The 22,790-nt window shown below is 40.7% G+C and overlaps 1 protein-coding gene across 1 annotated transcript in view; it reads left to right on the top strand.

The window, feature by feature from the left end:
• Nucleotides 1–504: 504 nt before the first annotated feature.
• IGSF11 (immunoglobulin superfamily member 11) overlaps nt 505–22,790 on the top strand; it is a 140,242-nt gene continuing 117,956 nt past the window's right edge. The window contains 1 exon segment of the mRNA XM_007449126.1: nt 505–837. Within this exon segment, the coding sequence (XP_007449188.1) occupies nt 786–837 (52 nt within the window). The 5' untranslated portion in view covers nt 505–785.

Below are 22,790 nucleotides of genomic sequence, written 5' to 3'. Positions count from 1 at the left end.
CATCGATTCTCAATTTTGCTAGAGTCAGGTTCGTTTGGGTTACTTAGGGTACAGAAGAAAGGATTGAGAGAAAGTGAAACGGCCAGATAGAAATCATCTGAAAACTGCGATAGAAAAGAATCTTGCCTGCTCGGATGCAAGCTGCGGTGAATTGCCTTGTAGAGCTCTTTGGCGCTCAGGACTGTCACCGCCGGTCTGGGGAGTGGTTCAGGGCAGGGGAGGGCCCTGGCTGCGGACGAGGAGGATGCCCGCCTTCGGTTCCCAGCGCTCGTGGAGGTGTGCTGGGAGCTGGCGGCCCCGCGCACAGGTGGCCAGGGCCGCGCCAGCGGCGCGCCGCGCTCGCTGAGCTGGTGGGCCGCCAGGCGTCGCGCTGGAGCCGCGGTTGCCGGGGAGACCAAGCGGGGCGAGTGGGCGGCGCGGAGCCGAGCCGCAGCCGGGCTGCCGCCCAAAGTAGCCGGGCGAGAGTTGTGGGGAGTGGATCCCCGGGCGGCGTGAGGGGCCGGCGGGTCCTGGGGCAGCGCGAGGTGGCCGTGGAGCCGCGGGGCAAGGCCGGAGAGCCCGGGACGCACCTGGTCGCAGCTCAGCCTCCGCGGAGCCGGAGGGTGCGGGTGCCGCACTTGCCTCGTTTGCGGCTCCCACCGTCCCAGCCCCGCCGGGCGGACTGCGGCCGGGAGGCGGGTCTGGGAGGTCCGTGCTGCCCCGAGAGCTCAGAGAGCCCGGCCCGCTCCTCCGCTGCCGCGACGAGGAGCCGGGCGGGCGGCGGGCGCGCTCCCCGCGGCCGCGGAATGACTTGTCGGGGCTCCCCTCTGGCGCCTTTGCTGCTCCTCTCTCTGCACGGTGAGTAGCCCTCTCCTCCACTCCCGGTGGGGCCTGGCGGGGCCGGTGGGCCGGGGGAGGCTTTCCGCGTCGCAGAAAGCCTTCTCGCCAGGGCCGGTCTTCGGAGCCCAACTTTCTCGGGGGCCATATTCGTTGCTGTCTGCCGAGGCTCCCGCGCCCACGCGGCGGCTGCTGCCCAGCCGGCGCCCCCTGCCCCGGTCCGCGGCCCCCGCACTGCTCAGGTGTTACGATCCAGAGGTAACTACGCCCGCCACCCGGTTACCGCCGGTCCTGAACCTGGCTTTGACTCCGACCCCGCTCTTTGCCCCTTTTAGACAACGAACTCCCTTACTTACTGGGTCCAGGGAGAAACGGGACTTAGAATCGTTTCCGTTGTCAGGCGGCTGCAGGAAAACTGGAGATGCTTTTAAAATAATTTGGAAAACTTTAAATTGTAGCTTTCCCCAAATCTTTGACGAGCATATGTAGGTTATGACGGAAAATGTGGTCTTTATTTTAAAAAATAACTACAGTGTGCTACACTAGATTAGAAAACAAGAATTTATTATTATTTTTTATAGTCTAGCTTCTTCCCCAAGGGATTTAAATCGACTTACAAAAATACATAGAACATAGCAACATAAGAACAAAAGAAATAAACATATGTTTAATTTTCTTATTAACTGTCTTTAAAAAATCTATTTAAGTTTAATTTTCTAATTTCTACTTAATCTTTCTTATATTTTATTTTCTATGAATAGTCGTCATATTTAGATCCTGATTTTCATTTTATACACTGCCCTTTCTTTTTGTGTGTCCTGTCCTGTGGAATCAAGTTTTCTGTTCCATTTAATTGATTGTTGAGATTTACTGAGATTTATTCTGAAGGCTTTTATTTAAAAAACAGGTGGACTGATTTATGGAGTATTGTGGTTAATACAGTTTCTTTCTGGAGATATCAGTATGTTTCCCATAATTTTAGTTGCACTGATAGTGTACCCATAGATCTTGAAGTAACCTAATTTTAGCCGACTTAAATTGTACAAATTCAATTTAAGGGGTCCATAGGAGTAATAGAAGGAAATAATCAAAATTACAGATAACTTTTCTGGACTTCATTAGGTATATATTTAGTGATGATGTGTAGATAATAAAGTGACATCAGTATGTGCATTATGTAGACTTGTGCTTCTAAATTAATTTTGTCTGGTTACTACTTTGAGAGGGCCAACATTTTTCTCTGTCCTACTTCCTTTAGGTATGAAATAAGATAGAGTAAATGGGCTTTTAAATAATCCCTCGGACATAACTGAAATTATTATAAATATTACTATAAGAACAACTGAAATTTTTGGTAAAAAATTGGGTTGTTAACCTTTGTATATTACAACAAATGCCACCCTCTTCTTGTAAATAGCATTTGTGTATGGTTTGTTTTTGAATTGTTAGGCAATACTTTTAAAGAGTTGATGAAATTTGCAGAATCAGCCTTACAAGGTCATCTGATGTGTTTCTTTTTCTTCAGCAGAACTATTCCTAAACCATACTAGGATGTTTTTAAAGACTTCCAAGGACATTTCAGCCTTCGTGGTAATCTATTCTGTAGAGGCACTTTTCACCCTCAAAAAATGTGTTCATTTGTTCAGCAAGTGTTTACTGAGCTCCCACTCTGGGCACTTGGGTGTCTGGTGGGGCAGGATGGTGGTGGAAGACAAAGATGCACAAGAATTTGTCCACAGCCTGTAAGGAGTTCGCAGTTTTAAAACAAGCTGTAAGCATGCACAAGTGATTTATGATACAAGGAGTATATGATGAGTGCCATTTTTTGTTGGTGATATCAAGGGAGACTTCATGGAAAAATTTCCTTTTGATCTGGACTTTGAATGAGTAGAATTTGAATTGGCTGAGATGAGAGTGTTTGGCTTTCCTAGCCAAAGGAACAGCCTGGCTGTAGGATATGAAGTGGAAAGGCCAGGCTTGTAGCTGCTGGAGCAGGAGATGTATATGCGAGGCAGAAAGGGCTAAAAAGGTAGTAAAAGGATGGTAGAGAACGTTGAATACTGAGTTTGGGCTTTACTCAGTGGGCCATGGGTAGGCCACTGATATTGTTTCCATAAGATGGGGAGGGGATGAGGATGAATAGCTGTTGAGTGCCCAGCATAACAGTCTCCAGGAGGGTACCACGTCCTGACTCTGTTAAGTTCTTGAACCAGTCAATGGCAAAGTTGGAGTGAATGAACTAAGGCCCATTCCTAAGACTTGCAATGTGGAATGAGGGGAAGAGTGGATATCGGGTGGAACAAAGTTGGTTCCATTATGAAGGGAGAAAAGGGAAATGGATGCTAGATAAATAACCATTATAGTAGTGGCCAGTACAATGGGAGAATGCACCAAAGGTAGAAATAGGCTTTTACATTTTTGAGAGAAAATGGTTGTCAAGAAATTTCTGTTTTTATTTCTGTTTAAATCTCTGTGGAGTAACTTCAAAGGGAATTTGAATTGAAAAGTTGACTTCTGTATAGTTCTACCAGTGCGTTAGATATATCTAAAGCATTTCTTGTATTACTTGTGATTCCTTGACATAGCAGGTAACCTTCCAGAATCTGAGAAAAATATATAAAAGATGACATGAAATGAAAAGAATTATGAGCTCTGATTGTTAGCATTATGAAAAATTTATTGTAAACTCCCATTTCTTATATCTAACTTTAATTATGGAACTGCTTTGGAAGGATCCACTTCTTATAAAAATTTGTAGTTTGACCTACATGAAAGGTGACAGCCACTGGATGAAAATTTTAGAGAAATTAAGTTCAGTATTCAACATGGACTACTCAGGAAGCAATTTAAGTATTAAATCACCAAGCGCTTTAAAAATGTTATGCTTAGAACTGTTGTCAGACCCAAGGTAATGATGCAGTGGGTAAAGACTTCCCCACAGTAACAGTATGTGGCACATTTTCAAATGTGTTTTCACACTTCGGTAGTGGAAGCGTTTATATTGAAAATTCTCATTTGAATCTTTATACTTAAGCCATGTGATTTAGTGTCAAACAAGGTGATGTGCTGGTACACAAGATTCTTTAGTTGCTCTGAGTTATACAGAACACCGGTGTGGGATTGAAAGTTGGGAAAATTGTGGCGTTCCCCTAATTTCTCATCTAGAACTGGACTATTTAGAATAGGGATTCTGAATCTATTGTTATCTACACCAGTGGTACCAGTTTACGTGTTAGGCAGTTTGAGGTAGGATTGCTGACTTTCTAGTAGTCTGATGACCTCAAGTGAACCCTACCCCCTCCATTTCCTCCTCCTTTGTTTGATGAGGACTCTCTGGCACTTACACATCTAACCCCTGTGTTTTGAGGGCAGCCTTAGACCATCTGGAGGCTCTGAAATCCTCCCTTGATCGTACTTTGAGAGAAGCTAGTTTAAGAGACGTTGTCAGTTCTTGGGTGATATTCAAAACGCCATCTGATTTGAGCTGATTTTGGTCTTAAAAATGGAAAGTTAATTAGTTTACTTATTAAGCTGATCTTACTAAACTGGAAGGATTTCTTCCTGTTAAAGTTTGGGTAATTGATTTCCTATGTACCTGGTTTCCTACCATGTAAGAAAGAGACTATAGTAGTAGTTTGCCTCTGTGATGGTTTTAAAATTTCAGAAATGTGAAGTCAGTTAGTGTTTCCTAATTTTACAAATGATAGGCTCAGTCATTGATCTGATACCAGTTCATCATTACCATTATTGGGTACTACATAGGTGCTATATGGTGTGGCTCTGCCTCACTCGTGTTATAGGAAGGTCACATTTTCATAAATATAATTAATTTTTTTATTTTTATAGAACAGTATTAAACCAATGCAATTTGCCAATGTGAACAAGAAGTCTATTCAATAAAAAATTCTTAGAAGTTGTCTACTTACTGGTTTCTCTTCATTTATCATTTTCATCTTGGGAGAGGTAACAAACTGACAAGGCTAGATGCACACTTTTATTTAGAAAAGCATTGTGGGTAAAGAAGTTGAGATCCCAGAAGCACTGAGTTCAGGAAATTCTTGTACCACAGAACGTTTTTTGGAAGAATCTTCCGAGAATTAGGTTGCATTAATGGCTAATAATGATAGTGGATCAGGATTTAGGGCTGGGATAGATGGTTAAAGTATAATAGGTTTGTGGGATTGGAAATTCAATATTGTTTTTTCATGGAGGGTCACAACTATGTAATAACACAATTTGACATTGTGAATGTCACTCTAATGTAATGGGCCCACTCCTGGGCCATTCTTAAAAGACTCATTAATCCAAATTTTTTTAAAAAATGAAAAGAAATTTAAAATTCCATCAGTCTGTTGAAGATCACACCAGTGGAAACTTAAGAAATGTTCAAATTTAGAGTTTGAACTTTATCCACCTTTGCCCAAAGTCTCCCTGTTCACAGCAGTAGCTCATGTAAAATCTGTTCTCTCACTCCTGTTTTCTCATTAATGTTGATTCTTTTCTCTCCTCATCCTCCCCTTCCGTTTTGGAGAATGTTATGTTCTTTTAGTAGCATCAGATTCTTCCTAGGTAAATAAATCTAGCCAGTCATAGCTCCTTCCAGTTATTCAGCTCTACCTATTCCAGGATTGACATTAAAAAAACCAAACCAACCCTGCAGCCAACCAGACAGAACCAGAAATCCCCTTAGAAGCTAGAATTGGTGGGGGTGTATGAGAGTGTGGACATAGTTCTATGCTAACAGTTTTCCCTTGTTCCATGAGGTTAATTTTATGATATAATTATGGGTGTGTATATATGTATGTATGTATGTGTGTACATTTCCCCTAAAGACAGTACCATGCCTGGCACAGAATAAGTGCTCAGTAGTTAATTGTGACTGAATAAGTGAGTGGTTACAAAAGCAGGTGGTACTCCTGTGTGCTTGGAGTACCTGAAAAGAATGCTTTTTTTTCTTTTAAAGAAAAAGAGAATTTCATTAAAATTTTCCTTAAGGATTTGGTTTGGCTATCAGCTTCAACTAATCTTTAAACCTTGCTGTATGTTTTGTGGAATAGAGGTGATAGAGTTCTATTTTCATAGTCTTTTCAAATTCTATGATTTTAGAAGTTTATTTAGAAATGCTGTATTCATATATCTTTTAAAATTGATTCTTAGCTTATCTTTAATCCTAAAACTTTGAAGTTGTCCATCTTGAGATAGTTTTTTCTTAAGGAATTTCTGAAGGTTTTGCTCCATGTAGAGAAGAATGATGTTGGACTCTTAGGAATCCATTTAGAACCTCGAAGTTTCCCATTTACATCACTGGTATTCTTAGTCCTGAGGGCCTGTGTGTTAGAACTAGTCTCCCAAGAATGGAGATAATTAATTAAAATTACTCCTTATGTGGTCTAAGCCCTCTCTCCCCCTCCCCACATCATGTGTATAAAGTACTAGAGAAGCTTTTTTAGAAAAAGGAGCATTAACTCAGTCAGCCTCATGTGGGAGGCGTTATAACCTCCTCCTGGTGGAGATTGCTAGTTGTCTTCCCCGCCCATTCCCTTTCCGTCCTTTGAAGGCTATGTATTTCCAGCCATAGTTTCTTCCAGCTGTGATTCATTCCTTTTTGGACCATGCTCTCAGTCTGCAGTGATGTTTCATAGCTCTCAAAATGTCCAAAGTCTTCTACTAATCATAACTGCATCCTCAACAGTGTGCTTGCAGATGCCTTAAGTATCATCATCATTTATTTCTATTTTTTAAACATCTTTATTGGGGTATAATTGCTTTACAATGGTGTGTTAGTTTCTGCTTTATAACAAAGTGAATCAGCTATACATATACATATATCCCCATATCTTCTCCCTCTTACATCTCCCTCCCATCCTCCCTATCCCACCCCTCTAGGTGGTCACAAAGCACCGAGCTGATCTCCCTGTGCTATGCGGCTGCTTCCCACTAGCTATCTATTTTACATTTGGTAGTGTATATATGTCCATGCCACTCTCTCACTTCGTCCCAGCTTACCTTTCCCCCTCACCGTGTCCTCAAGTCCATTCTCTACATCTTGTGTCTTTATTCCTGTCCTGCCCCTAGGTTCTTCAGAACCTTTTTTTTTTTTTTTTTTAGATTCCATATATATGTGTTAGCATACAGTATTTGTTTTTCTCTTTCTGACTTACTTCACTCTGTATGACAGACTCTAGGTCCATCCACCTCACTACAAATAACTCAATTTCGTTTCTTTTTATGGCTGAGTAATATTCCATTGTATATATGTGCCACATCTTCTTTATCCATTCATCTGTCGATGGACACTTAGGTTGCTTCCATGTCCTGGCTATTGTAAATAGAGCTGCAATGAACATTGTGGTACATGACTCTTTTTGAATTATGGTTTTCTCAGGGTATATGCCCAGTAGTGGGATTGCTGGGTCATATGGTAGTTCTATTTTTAGTTTTTTAAGGAACCTCCATACTGTTCTCCATAGTGGCTGTATCAATTTACATTCCCACCAACAGTACAAGAGGGTTCCCTTTTCTCCACACCTTCTCCAGCATTTATTGTTTGTAGATTTTTGGATGATGGCCATTCTGACTGGTGTGAGGTGATAACCTCATTGTAGTTTTGATTTGCATTTCTCTAATGATTAGTGATGTTGAGCATCCTTTCATGTGTTTGTTGGCAATCATATATCTTCTTTGGAGAAATGTCTATTTAGGTCTTCTACCCATTTTTGGATTGGGTTGTTTGTTTTCTTGATATTGAGCTGCATGAGCTGCTTGTAAATTTTGGAAATTAATCCTTTGTCAGTTGCTTCATTTGCAAATATTTTCTGAGAGTTGTCTTTTTGTCTTGTTTATGTTTTCCTTTGCTGTGCAAAAGCTTTTAAGTTTCATTAGGTCCCATTTGTTTATTTTTGTTTTTATTTTGATTTCTCTAGGAGATGGGTCAAAAAGGATGTTGCTGTGATTTATGTCATAGAGTGTTCTGCCTATGTTTTCCTCTAAGAGTTTGATAGTGTCTGGCCTTACACTTAGGTCTTTAATCCGTTTTGAGTTTATTTTTGTGTATGGTGTTAGGGAATGTTCTAATGTCATTCTTTTACATGTAGCTGTCCAGTTTTCCCAGCACCACTTATTGAAGAGGCTGTCTTTTCTCCATTGTATATTCTTGCCTCCTTTATCAAAAATAAGGTGACCGTATGTGCGTGGGTTTTCCTATGGGCTTTCTATCCTGTTCCAGTGATCTATATTTCTGTTTTTGTGCCAGTACCATACTGTCTTGATTACTGTAGCTTTGTAGTATAGTCTGAAGTCAAGTCCAGGAGCCTGATTCCTGCAGCTCCATTTTTCTTTCTCAAGATTGCTTTGGCTATTCGGGGTCTTTCGCATCATCATTTAAGTATCATCAATTTTAAGTATCATTATACTAATCTTTGTTTCTTTGGACCATGCCCATCACTCTCAGTTATACAACTTTTAACAGCCCCTGTTGGTCAAGTTCATTTGCCACAACACAAAATACATGGCAAAAAGAGAGGCTGAAGTGTAGTGAACATCGCTTGTTGCAGAACATATTCAAATCAGGCTAACATTTTATGCTTTCATTGGTTGAGAAAGTTTGTAGTACATTTCACTTATGCATATTGCCCACGTATAAGTACAGATTGTATACTTCCACTTGTTGGCCAAGACTTAAGGTAGTATGAAGAACACATGAAAAATGTGTTAACAGTACACTGCAAACATTCTCAAACTTTTTGGCATTAAAGATTATTGGGACCTTAATGATTATAGAGGACCAGAAGAGCTTTTGTTTATGTGGGTGTGTCTATCAATATTTATCATATTGGAAACTAAAAATGAGAAAATTTAAAAATATGTATTAATCAATTTAAAAACAACAATAATATATCCATTATATGTTGACATAGTATATTTCTATGACAAGTAAGAATTTTTCCAAAACCAAAAAATATGAGCAAAAAGAGTGGCATTGTTTTACATTTTTGGAAAACTCTTAACTGTCTGGCTCATTAGAAGACAGCTGGATTCTCCTATCTGCTTCTGTATTCAGTTTATTATGATGTGTTGTTTTGGTTTGGTTGAACTATATGAAGAATATCTAGCCTACACAACTATGTATTTGGAAAAGGAAGGAGTATTTTGATAGCATTTTTGGATAATTTTGGTTATTCTTCTTTGATATTCTACCAAAACACTTTAAGTGGTAGTATCTTAAAGACTGGTTGCAATGAAGAATCAGAAACCATATCAATAAACATTTCTTACTCCATTATATTAAAGTCCACTTTAATAGATATTAAATATTGTACTTTAAATGGATCTTTTACTCATGGGTGATTTTTTTGTAACATTATTCATTGATTATTCAGTTGAATAATTATTCGGTTGAATAATAATATTCGGAAAATATTGGTTCACTTATGCAGACCTTACAAATGTTGACATGTATTACATTTTATAAAATGTAAAAAAATAATCACATGTTAATATCACCATTGATCTCACCAGAACAGCCTTTAAGTATTGGGAATCCATTAAGCTCACAATGGCAGATTCAAGCTTTCCAAATTTTACTGTTTACTCAAATTTTATCTTTGGCAACAAACAGTTATCAGTTATTTTCCTTGAAGTGAGAGTCTTACTTTGTTCAATTTTGAGAAAATGTCATCCAGGTACCTAAGTCTGAATGATTAGTCTGTCAGTTGTTCTTTCAAGTACAAGTCCTGATCCGTGGAAAAAGCGAATAGTTGAGTTAGCCTTGAGCTCCAGCAGCTGCCCCAGCGCTTCTCCTTGGGACATCATTTGGCTCTGGTAGCCACATACGAGATTCATGTTTCATTCTGCCCATTCGGTCACACAGAATATTAGAAAAGGTCAATATGTAATGAAACTGCTATTGTTGCTTCACAAAGACATTTTTTAAAAACTGGTTTTCCTTTTTTAACTGTAAGTGCGTGACGGTGATGTCTACAATAACTTCTCCCACGGTTTCATGACAGTGGCTTGACTTGTGCCAAGGCACCAGCAGTTTTATCCACCACTGCTTCTGCATCATCCGTGCAAATGTTAACTCAGGCAAAGAGGCAGATAACACTTTACCGTTATTAAGAAAAAAGCTTTTACCTCATGGACTTTCTGTCAGGATCTGGGAGACCCCCGTGGGTCTGTGGACTAGACTTGAAATGCTGGTGTACTGTGATGGGATGTTAGTTTCTTTTTTTTGAAAAGTGTTTTAGAGACAAATAGCCACATAATTATTCTATGTTATGGGGGATGGCATTAAATGGAGTATGCATGCATTAAAAACAATAAATAATAAACATTTAAAATTCTTTATTTTTGTATGATAATTTTTTAAATTATAAAAGTAACATATCCTAAAAATTCAGACAATGCAGAAGTGTTTAAGAATTGACTCAAACCCACCTCCACCCACCGAATTCTCTGCTTTTACTGTGCATTGTTCTGGACCTTTCTTTAACCACAAAGCCTGCATGCACATGTGATTTTTTTAAAAAAATAAATAATGCCATAAATACTGTTCTGCAACTTATTTTTAAAACATAACAATTTAGGGCTTCCCTGGTGGCGCAGTGGTTGAGAGTCCGCCTGCCAATGCAGGGGACACGGGTTCGTGCCCTGGTCTGGGAGGATCCCACATGCCGCGGAGCGGCTGGGCCCGTGAGCCATGGCCGCTGAGCCTGCGCATCTGGAGCCTGTGCCCCGCAACGGGAGAGGCCACAACAGTGAGAGGTCCGCGTACCACAAAAAAAACATAACAATTTAATATGGGTATCTTACCACATCTGTTACATGGATCTACCTCATTCTTTTTAGTGACCACTTAGTATTTCACAGCATGTATATACTGTAATTTATTTAGCTGTTTCCCCATTATTGGATATTTATGTTGTTTCTGATTTCTTGATATTAATGATATAGTAAACATCTTTGTACATATAACCTATAAATTTGTGTAGGTATTTTTGTAGTCTAGGTTGCCCAATATGGAATTTTTTGGATGTACACATTTAGCATTTGGGGGGAGACGAGCATTGTGTAAAAGTTCATGGGTTTGTATAGTCAGACAGGTTGGGTTTGAATTCCTGACTTATTTATTTGTTCTATGACTTTGGGAGTGTTATGATGTCCTGAGCTTGAGTCTGATTATCTTGCATCAGTGCGTTGAGAATTACTAAATTAAATGAAATGACACATCTCTCAACTGTCTAGCATAGTGCCTGGCATATAGAAAATACTTGGTTAGTAATAGTTACTGTTATAAGTATTGCTAAGCCCCAACCTGAGTCAGGAGGCAAGAGTTCTATCCAGGGCTGTCAATGGAGGTGTGACCTGGGACACATGATACAGCTCTACAGGCCTGCTTTCATCTGCAAAATGAGGGATTAGGTAGGGTAATCTCCTCTTCTTTTCCAGCTCTGTGATCTCATGATTCTTTAACTTGGCTTCCAAGTATTGAGAATATTGGCAATAAAATAAGCTGGAGATAATATATGACTGGTGTTAACATATTTTAAAAACTTTTCCTAAAATAGTTAAATGACTTTCTTCTCCCTCTCCCCCATCAATATAATGAGGCTTTATGGTGATATCTGTTCTGGGAATTAAAACCATCTTCATCTGTTGTAGAAACTTTATAAAAAGTGGTTTCAAATATAAAGAATTATATTTTAAAATTAATTTCTGTTCACTTTGACTCAGGCTATGTACATACATCTTTATTTTCTTAAATCCTTTATAGAATAGATAGGTATCGTATGTGTCAGAAGAGGGTCAGTTGTGAACAGGCTTTAAATGTGACAGAAAACCTTTTTACCACAATCACTGTATCCTCATCCTTTAAATTGATTTTTAGGACCTTTCTCTGCTTTTATCTCATAATGACTTTTCTTGGTCTAAGCCAGGCATAGGTGTGAAAATTTATCTATACTGGGTTACATGATGAATATAGACATTTTAGTAGTGCTGCTGTTGATTAAAGGTGAAAAGCCTGTGAGCTTTTAAAAAACAATGAGTTTTAGTCAGGGAGGTAGTGATAAAAGCTTTGGAGAGATGTGGTTGGGCACATCTTAATTCTGATGTATGACATTGATAGTGTTTCCCAGCTGTTTTTGGTGCATCTTCATGAAAGAGAATGTTTTTATACAAAGCTAGGTGGTCTTCCAAATGGACAGTTAGTCACATTAGCGGAACTTTCAAATTAATTCTGAGATTCATAAACTCACTGCCTACTGTGTTTTCTTGTAGGTATGGTTTGTCTTCAGATCGTTAAATTTTTCCTGAAACTAAAACACACTAGTAGGGAAGGTTCTTGAGGTTTGTACTCCAAAATAGTTATAGAAACTTAAATATGATTCATTTTCATGAAAATATTTTCTGAAAATATGACTTTTTTACGCGGGCCTCTCACTGTTGTGGCCTCTCCCATTGCGGAGCACAGGCTCTGGACGTGCAGGCTCAGCAGCCATGGCTCACGGGCCTAGCCGCTCCGCGGCATGTGGCACCTTCCCGGACCAGGGCATGAACCCGCGTCCCCTGCATCAGCAGGCGGACTCTCAACCACTGCGCCACCAGGGAAACCCCTGAAAATGTGACTTTTAATTTTTCCTAATTCGTGATTTCACTGTCCTCAGAGCAAGACATGTTTCAGTTGCCCTTTGATATCTCCAGTTTCCGTGTTAACATTTGCACTTCTTTGGACAAATGAATTGTGCTCTTCCCTCCTCCCTCCCTGGTTACTTCGAATCCAGGGGGTTGAGTTGTCTTTCTCATTAATAAGAAAGTGCAATGTTGTGAGCCACTGGGAGCTGGACCAGTGAGGTCTCTTAGAGCCCTTTAATTCCATAATGTCCTTGATCTGATGAAGCCGCTCAGTAAATCTCTTCACAATTTCCACCATCAAGCCATCTGCCTGCATTGAAATAAATCAAATCTGCTTATTCCGTCAATGTCTAACGAATATTCTATAAACTGATGATGATGACCATGAACACGAAAATAATTTGCAATCTTGAGCACTTCCTCTTGAATTCTCATCTCAGATTCTCTTGACATAGAGGAAGTCGGCCTGCCAGCTTTCTGTTTGACTTGAGAAAGAGGGTAGTGGAACCCTTTCCCTAACTCCTCGTGGTGTAGTTATCCCAGGTACAGTGAGGGCACTTCAGCTTTTCCACATTCAGATTAAACTTCACAAAACCTTTACTTGCCTTTCTACTTCATATATGCTTGCTAATATGTAAACACACACAGTATCTAATTTTATATGCGGCAGTTTGCATATATACGTGTGTGATGTGTGTGTATATGTATACACACACACACATACACATACACACGCATATATATATAATTAAATCTCAGGCAGACTGATTTTACGTGTGGCCCAAGCTTCTGGTGTTGTCCAGACTTTGGAGACTGTGGCAGTCATCCTGTACAAGCGCATGATCCCATGGCCTGTGCCTCGGCAAAAATAATTCATTTTTTTCACATCTGACACCACCGAATCTAAACTGTTTCTTCTCAGCGTTCTTAATTTCTTGCTCTCCTTTCTTTCCTCACCACCTTCCTTAATTTAGATCCTTATCATTTTAAGCTTACAGTATTCTGACAGTTTTCTAGCGGGTCTTTATTTCACCTTTCTTCTCTTTGATCCATCCTTTCATCTCTGCCAGGTTGCTTTTCTGTCAAACACTGTTTTCATTATATTTCTCCCTTCCATCAACAGCAATAACAGCCGCAAACTCCGAAAATCTTTAGTAGTTACTCAGCCTTTTCCTTTATGGAACTAAGTTTACAGTAGCTTCCCACTTTCTTCTGACATGTTCCTGCTGCCTTTCTAGAATTTATACGTTGTTCAGTCCACTGAAGGATGACATACAGAGTTATTTTTTGGATTATATTTCAAACTTGTTAAACTTATTAGAAAAGAGAATAGTGACCAGGACAGTGTAATATACACAAAAATAGTGTAGAAATACTGAGTACTACTTAGTGAATTATCGTAAGTCACATACTTAGGTAACCATCATCTAGATCCAGTGGCATGCATTGCCCACACCCAATAGCCCCAAAAGACCATCTCAATCATCCTACCATTCCCTTCCCCAAAGGGGTAACCACTTTTTTTTTTTTTTTTTTGCGGTACGCGGGCCTCTCACTGTTGTGGCCTCTCCCGTTGCGGAGCACAGGCTCCGGACGCGCAGGCTCAGCGGCCATGGCTCATGGGCCCAGCCGCTCCGCGGCATGTGGGACCCTCCTGGACCGGGACACGAACCCGTGTCCCCTGCATTGGCAGGCGGACTCTCAACCACTGCGCCACCAGGGAAGCCCTCTTCTCTACTTTTTTGTTATCTCCCTCTTCCTCCTCTGTTGCCACTGCCATCTTTGCCATCATTGTCTCTGTCTCCTTCATTAATATCATCCTCATCGTCTGGAACTGAGGTTAGATTCTGAATCTCATGATCTTAGTTTTACCATTATATAGTACTCTCCTTTAAAAATAATAATTTTAGTCTTATAATAGTGTTTTACATTGCTGAGTACCTTGCATCATAACAACACCACCTTACATTTGTTTTGTACCAGGAATTTTAACCCATGGCCCAAAAATGGTTTTCAGAGATGTCACAGAAATTTTTGTGTTGTACACATTTGGTATTTTTCTTGGTGAGAATATCTCAACTTTTAAAAGTATATTCTTTCATTTTCCAATAAACTGTTGAGAAACCTACTCTATGTACACCACTGTACGAGGCATTGTGGGTCATACAGAGTATTCAGTATGGTACCTGGTCTTAAAGAACTTAACACACATGTAACTATAGGTAAAACTGTAAGCGCAGTTACAACTTGGAGATTTATGTGAATCAGAAAAGGAGTAATTGTGGAGCACTTGTTGTCAGAATCATGTGAGGAACTTGAAGTGCAGATATGTGGTAGTTGAAGTGTCAGGCGCAAGAAGGTAGAGCCAGATAGTTAACGGCCTTGTGCACTGCCTGTCTGGTCTTCATCCCAGTTGATGAGGCAGAACACCTTTGTTTTTTCTTTATTCAGCAGTTTTTAAGGAAAAAACAAAACAAAGAAAAGGAGGGCTTATTATGCTCCAGGCATCTGGGGATAGAAAGATGAAAAAGTGTAGGATTCCATCTTCAGGACTCCATGAGTTTAGTCTGAAAGACAAACATGATTCAGCTCATTACTATTTAATTTGTTGCACTGGTATGAATGCAGTGTTGTCTCCTGCTCAATCCTCATTCTTGTTTTGACCAGGCCATGTCATTTCCCTAGGTGATATGGTTCTTGGGGTCTTCCAGCTCTGCAGCTGGCCACTTTCAGCATGTGCTGGAGTGATGTTGTGGAGGTAGTGGCAGAAGGCAGGTGGAGTCTGAGGCAGCGCTCCCGGTTCCCTAGGGCCTGCAGCAAGTGTGTAAGAGGCCTAGTAGTGCTTGTGTGTCCTGGTGATAGAGGTCTGAGGTTAGAATGAAGGAATCCATGTGTGCAGGAATTTCAAAATCAGAGGCAAATGACCAGGACCCCTGAATAAGGATGGGAACCAGCACGTAGCCACCACTGTTCCCCATTCAATACCACCACCACCATTGGAAGGAACATCCCCACAGAGCACCAGTCTTAACTTACTGGTTATTAGTCTGGGAGTAGCGAGTTAAGATACTCTACAGCAGAGGCCAGTAAAGACCCAGAGGACTTTGTGTGGATATGAGGGCCAGCTTTCTTCTCTGCCTTGGGGTAGTTTGAGGACTCTGTCCTTCATGCAGTCAGATACCATCTTGAAGAAAAGCAGGACGAGGGGAAAGAAATCTGAAAGACGGAGCATTTATCTGAGCCATCCAAAAGAGGCATCTATGAGATTACTTAAAGAAGTTGTTCAAATTATTGGATCAGCCTTAGATGACCAGATTGGGCTGAATTGAGTTATCCCCCTCACCCCCACTACCCATCTGGTTTTGGGGTAGGTTGTTGGGAGGTGAGAAGTGGTAAGAATATCATATCAGTTTGAGAGAAAATAGACTGTTTCTTTGCACATGCTTATTTATTAACAAAGAAATGCAGACTTACTTATTGCTGTCGTCTTGGTAACATTTGGTTTAGATTCATGGCCAATCCCACAGAATGTAGGGTCTTCCTCTGGCCAGATGCGCCCACCTTGAGCTATGTCCTGGTTTTTAACTTAAGCTGACGTACCAACATGGCAGCAAATGTGTAAACAATTGCAAGAACCATATGACAGTCGTTTATTGAATCTCAATAAATGATCTGTTAAGAAAAGCCTCTCTATTTGCTTGATCACTTGGAGTGCTTTTTAAAAATACTTGGATCTGGCAGGCTTTTTCGATACTGAGGTGCCCACAGCGAACCGAATGTGGTTAAACAGCTTGGAACACTGGAGTTGAGTAGACTCTGGGCACATGTGCCAAAGGGTTGGCAAGCCAAGCCGTCCTGCCTCCAGTGCCAGCTCTGACAGGCTCCAGCTCTGCTGCTCCACCGCTTCTAGATGCCTCTCTAAGTCAACACATTTCTCCTGCTTTTAGTGTCCCAAGTTTCCAGTCTAGGTGCCAAATTTCCATTAAGGTCATAACTGCCATTATTTGGTACCCACCATGTGCCATGCATCACCCAGGCATTTTAGGTACATTTACTTGGAGATCCTTAAGACAAGCCTGTGAGCTAGATGAATATTAGCCCTGTTTCCAAGCGAGAAAGTTGATTGTGTGGTTGGAGAGTAGGGTGAATTTCAGTACCTGGAGTTAAGTGCCTGGAAGAGTAAGATAATATGTAAAGTGCCTAGTTCTGTGTCAGGCTCAGACAGTCAGTGACTGGATTACATTTTCTCTCTCTTTTTTTTTTTTTTTTTTTTTTTTTTGTGGTACGCGGGCCTCTCACTGTTGTGGCCTCTCCCGTTACGGAGCACAGGCTCCAGACGCGCAGGCTCAGCGGCCATGGCTCACGGGCCCAGCCACTCCTCGGCATGTGGGATCTTCCCGGACCGGGTCACGAACCCGTGTCCCCTGCATCGGCAGGCGGACTCTCAACCACTGCGCCACCAGGGAAGCCCACATTTTCTCTTTTAAGCTCTGACTTTGTGGTGATTTTGTCCCCATTCTAGGGCCTAACTGGAGAAGAATTTGGGGAACTTTTATATGAGCTGTGTGAGCAGGGCTTATAAAGACCTTTAGAACCCTAAGCATGCAAAGATTATGGTGCCCTTCCTGTGAAACTCAAAATGAATCCTAAACTGTACAGCAAGAGTCAGCAAGTCGAGCACAGTTGTGATTTTTCCTTCAGGAGGACTGCTTTAATCTTTGTTCTGAAATATCAAATATCAACCTTAAAAAACCCTCTCTCTCCCTCCTGCCTTGTTGGTGCCTTAGGTATTTGTTTGGTGTGCCTGTTGGATAATCAGCATGAGCCATAAAAGAGTTTAGAACTTTCTTTTTATTTATTTCAAATAAGTTGGCATGGTAAATCATAAGTTCTCACATTCAAAGGGGAATGATTGAAAAATAATTATACCAAGAAGAAATTGTGCTTGGCCTTTGTGTTAGACACTGCAGGTGGTAGAATAGAAGTGCACAGCTCCTCTCCTGCCTTCACTGAGTTGACAGTTTTCAAGGAGGGAAGGGAGGAAGCATTTTTTTGAATGCCTCCTAGATACTAGCCCTTCAAATGTACATTATATAATTAATCTTCATCACACCATTGCATTATTTCCATTTTATAAACAAGGAAAAGTTAAATAAGGTCACACCTCTAGTGCCTTTTGGTATCCAAAGCCTACCCTCTTCTTGCTTCAGGAAAAGGAGAGAAAGAAAGCACTGTCATTTCAACGTGAAATCCCCTTTCTTCTGGGCCTGGAAAATAAGGCTTATGCTTCCAGACCGAGGTTGGATGTCACCTTCCACGTGGTCTCCCTGAGTTGGCTTTTTCCCTCCCTATCTCCATAGAACGTTGTTCAGACGTTAGCCCGTCCTGTTTTCTGTAGTCTACACACTCTGCTTTGTTTAACCCCCCTCTTCCTTCCTTACCTTTAGGCACTGTGCCTGGTACACAGCCAGTGCTTAATAGATATTTGTTTCATAAATCATAAGTGATAATTGCATAGCTCAAGCTGTAAGAGCAACTGGACTTCAAAGAGACTTTACGGAACAGCAGGGAACTAGCAGAGTCTCGCAGTATCTGAATAGGATTTAGCTGAGCACTAGGTAGGTGGGACACAGCAGATTGGGGAGGCTGAGTGTGGCGACAACATCAGAAGTGGTCACATGGAAAGGAGCATTGCTAGCTCCTGTTAGGAAGTAATGTGAGTTAAATTTGGATGCCACGTTTATTATTTCAGCTCTTTGAAAACTGCCCCAATGATATCTCTTTTCTTTTGTTGCCTCAAAATTAATTATCTTTTTGTAGCTATGGCAACTCATTTGAAGCTCTATTATGCTTGTAATCTGTACACATTGAACTATTTGCTTCAGCATTCTAAGCATTTTCCTGCATAGTCAATAATTCTATATTTACAATGTTCTCTTCCTTCTGGTGAAAATTGGCTTTTTCCTTTAGATTTCTAAAGATGATTTAAAAAAGAATTAGGTTTGACAGCTTGACTAATGATTTACCGTAAATGACCATCATCTTTGTCACTAACATTCATGCCATTATTTGCTTATACTGACATATTTCTAGGCTGTTTTTACTTTGAGAGCTTTGAACACATGACGCACACCACCCTGATTTCCCTGATTCCCCTGGTTCCGAGGACCCCTACACCCTCACCCCTGAGGGTCCTACACCTCCCACCCTCCCTGTCGGGCTCCAGCAGCCCAGCGGGACACCTTTTGTGCCTCCTGCCTGGCTCTGTGTTCCAGCCGGTTACACTGTCTGTACCTGCTCTTCCCGTGTGCTGCTCATCCTGTTGCTAACCTCCCCAGCTCAGCCTTTTTTCCTGGCTGTCTTTTATGTCCTGCTTCTTGGAGGAATTTTGCACCTGCACCCCAGCCCACCTAGGTAGACTAGATGGTCAGGTGGTTCCATGTGTTCTCTTCTTCTTTGGTCAGAGTATTGTTTAGGCTTTGAATCTTTTTCTTCATTGGAAAGTGAGGCACATGACACCTACCCCACTGAGTGATGAAGAGATGGCCCTAACACACGTGGTACATAGGAAGAGTCTGTAACTGTAAGTCCCTGTGTCGTCTTGAAATGCTTGTTCACTTATAATGTAGTGGTAGGTTAAGAATAATGTAACTGACACAGAAAGAAATTATGTTAAGAACTTAAGTTTCCTTAAGTCATGGTAAACGTGCTTTTTAAAGCTTTTACAACCTTTGGATTTGTGTTTATGTTCTCCGGATAGATCAGTTTCTTTAGTGAAGTTACAACCTGTGCTGGGTTTCTGCCTCTGTTAACACTTGCAGTTAGTTGTGTTAGATAAGCTGGATCTTACACAAGAATTTGAAACGGACTCCCGTTAGTTGTATGGTTTTTATTTCTAATTAAGTGACTCCCTGTTACTAAGAACAATAATAAAAACTTTAACAATTTCGTCTGAGACAGTCATTGCTTAGTATTACTTACACCACAGTACCTTACAAGTTCAGGAAAGGTTTATGGACCCAGGAAATGTTTATTTTGCTAACTGAGAAATAAACTTCTTTTTTGGGGGCTTTATTAAGAATTACATCTGATGTTTATCACCGGTAATAAACATCATCCTCGATAATGCTTGTTTTTCTTTTTCTTTTACCTTATTTTTGTACTTTAGAAATGTAAAATTGTCCTTTTTGAATTGTGTTTATTTAAAAAATACTTCTAGGTGTTTTAGTACTTACTAAATATTTGTTTAACTTCCAATGTATATACTCATACATTTTAGGGGTAATAAAAAGGTATGTAAATAAATATTGATCCATTTGCTTCTGGGTTTAATGTTGCAAATTTCAGACTAGAAGGGGAAAACTTCTTATGCTTATGGTGGCTTTTTGTGAACATTTTTGCAGCTGTCATACAGTTCCAGACCTGTATATCTGGAAAACACCTTTAGTCTCTGGTTTCTCTTCGTTGCTGACCTCTTTCTTCCGTCCCCTCTTGCCTCTATTCTGGCATATTCTGGTTGTATAATAAGAAACCCAGAGAGGTAAAATGTTAAGTGGCAGAGTTTGGACCAGAATCCAGGTTAATGCTCTTTCCAATAAAGGTAAATAATACAGCCAAGCAACGTTTCAGTTACTTTTTCTGTCTTGTTCACACTAATTTTAACCGCTTTAGGGTCAAACATCATCTCTTCCTAGGGTCTTTCTGTCTCTGTCACACCACCACCTCAACAAAATATTATACAAAGAGGGCTTACCTGGTGGCGCAGTGGTTGAGAGTCCGCCTGCCGATGCAGGGGACGCGGGTTCATGCCCCGGTCCGGGAAGATCCCACATGCCGCGGAGCGGCTACGCCTGTGAGCCATGGCCAATGAGTCTGCACGTCCGGAGCCTGTGCTCCGCAACGGGAGAGGCCACAACAGTGAGAGGCCCACATACCAAAAAAAAAAAAAGAAAAAAAAATATTATACAAGAAAATTGTACATATACCATGAGTGTACACAGGTGTGTATAAATAGTGCATGTGTTTGTATAATTGTGGTAGGATTATATAAACACAGTGGAGATGTTGTGTGCACCTATATGTGTGTGTGTGTGTGTGTGTGTGTGTGTGTGTGTGTGTGTGTATGATACCCTGCCCTTACTACAATTATGCTTCTGTCATGTCCTCCTATTCCAGACTGGGTAAGACAAAACAGACAAGAAAATACGCAAATTTCATTTCAGAATCTGTAGCAGCTGGAGTGAACTCAAACAGATGGGCTTTTCCACCCTGATTATCCTAACTTCCTAAATTTAGAAATACATGCTTTAAAAAAATGTAAATTACCCCAGGGGGGTGGTGTAGCACATGCCAGGCAGTGTTAACCAGTGCAAATAGATGTCATCTGCTGACTTAGATGAATCTCAGCTCCCACTTCTGTGTCTCTGTTATTTCTTTCCCTTTAGATTTGTTTTATGTCACTGCTTTCCTTTCTGAAAATGTAGTGTTAAGCCTCTTTTCACATATAGGTTAATATTATTTAAAATTGGTGAGATTTATATAGTGTCTTAAACCAAAATAGTGTTTAATCTGTCTTATTACTCAAAGTTCCTTCGAATTGGTGGAAAAGGATAGGAAAGAGACATTAGATGAGCAGTTTCTTGTATCTTACCTTTGCAGCTAACTAGCTGCGTGAATTTGGGCAAGATACTTGCTCTACCATCAAATGGGTGGACTGGACTCAGTGGTCTCTAATGTACCTTTCAGTTGTAAAGTTCTTTGTTTCTGAAAATTATCTGTATCTATAAATTATTTTGTGCAGTGTTGTGGCCTTAAAATCTAGCTCAGTGCCTGGCACATAGTAGGTGTTTAATAAACATTGTCAAAAGAATCAATACAGCCTTATATTTACAGTTTTACAAAATTCATTGGGCATATTGTTTTAGAACTAAATGTTTTATAGACACCCTGTCTGTCCCTATTAGAATAACTATGTATATTTCTCTCCTGTGTCTTATAGTTAAGTTGAGGAGATAACAGTCATTCAAGGACATAAAAAGCAATATCCAAATAAGTGAGGAGGTTTGTGAATATGCACATGACCTCCATTGGAATGTGAGTTGTATGGGGAATCACATTTTATGCAAATGAATATGTCGATAGAATCTCCTTTATTCCAAAGTTACAGGCGGGAAAGCAGAAAACGACCTGTAAGTCCATCAACCAAGGGAAGTGGAATGATCAAGTTTGCAAGATGAGGTCAGAAATGAGTCCAGAAGCTTCATCTTAGGTGAGTAGGAGTTCAGGAAGTAAGGGGAAATGTTGAAGGGAGGGGGCCTGAGAGGGCCAGCCCTCTGGCAGAGAGAGTAGATGAGCAGAGTAACAGAGGCATAAAGTTGTCTGAGAGCTACGAGTAGTTCTGCATGCCTGGAGGGTCGGGTTCCCCGGGAGCAGAGACCAGAGATGGGCCAGCAGGATAGACCAGCACAGGGGTCTGGACTACCTGGTGAGCAGTGGGAAGCCATCCCAGGGTTTTCAGGAGGAATAACTTGCTCGGCTTTGCTATTTTAGCAATTTGGCTTTAGCAGCAGAGTGGAGGATGGATTGGAAGTGGACCAGGAGGGAGATGGCGAGGTCAGCTAAGAGGCTGTTGTGGAAGCTCAAAATCACGTGAGGTTCATCATAAATGTTGATAAATTAAGTCCAAGAAGAGAGACATACTCTCAGTAAATCTTAAAAGAACTCAAAGCTTCCCTCCCCACAAAGTGAAGACTTATAAAGAGAATATTTTCTTCTCAGAATGGGGGAAATGTAAGAAGGAAAAAAGTGTTAAGTTTGTGGGAGTTTCATTAATATATGGATTAATGTGAATAATTGAAAGGTTATTAGTGTTGTATTGAGCCTGAAATCTAGGCATTTGTATCTATGTTCTAGTTCTGTGGTTGGTGACCAGGCCAGACCTTAGAAGTCTAGATAGCATGGTAGACAAATTCAGTTTCAGTAAAACAGTATCCATCTGAGCACAAACTAAAACAAACCACTTTTTTACAGGGGATATACAATTGTGAATACATCAAATAAAGCATGTAGAATCATAGTGTAGCCCTTATTTGGGAATTTTGTAAGGTTTGGGAAATGTCATAATGAATAATCCTGAAAATGGGAGGTCTTCGTGGTTTTTCTTTTCTCAAATCTGCCTTGAGTCACTAACCACTGATGGTTTGCCAGGTTCTCTGTATTTCTCAGAGGTCCCCAAGAATCTCTGACAATCTCTTGGCCTCAAGGGTCTTTTCAAAGATTCTAATTAAGTTGCGTCTTCCACTTCCTGGAATAGATCCTCTCCCATCGTCCTCTCCCTCCTCTTT

The sequence above is a fragment of the Lipotes vexillifer genome, unplaced genomic scaffold (genome assembly GCF_000442215.2).
Source record: "Lipotes vexillifer unplaced genomic scaffold, Lipotes_vexillifer_v1.1 scaffold999, whole genome shotgun sequence".
NCBI classification, from domain to species: domain Eukaryota; kingdom Metazoa; phylum Chordata; class Mammalia; order Artiodactyla; family Lipotidae; genus Lipotes; species Lipotes vexillifer.
Note: the sequence above shows the minus strand (reverse complement) of the source record. Positions and strands in the feature narration are given on the sequence as shown.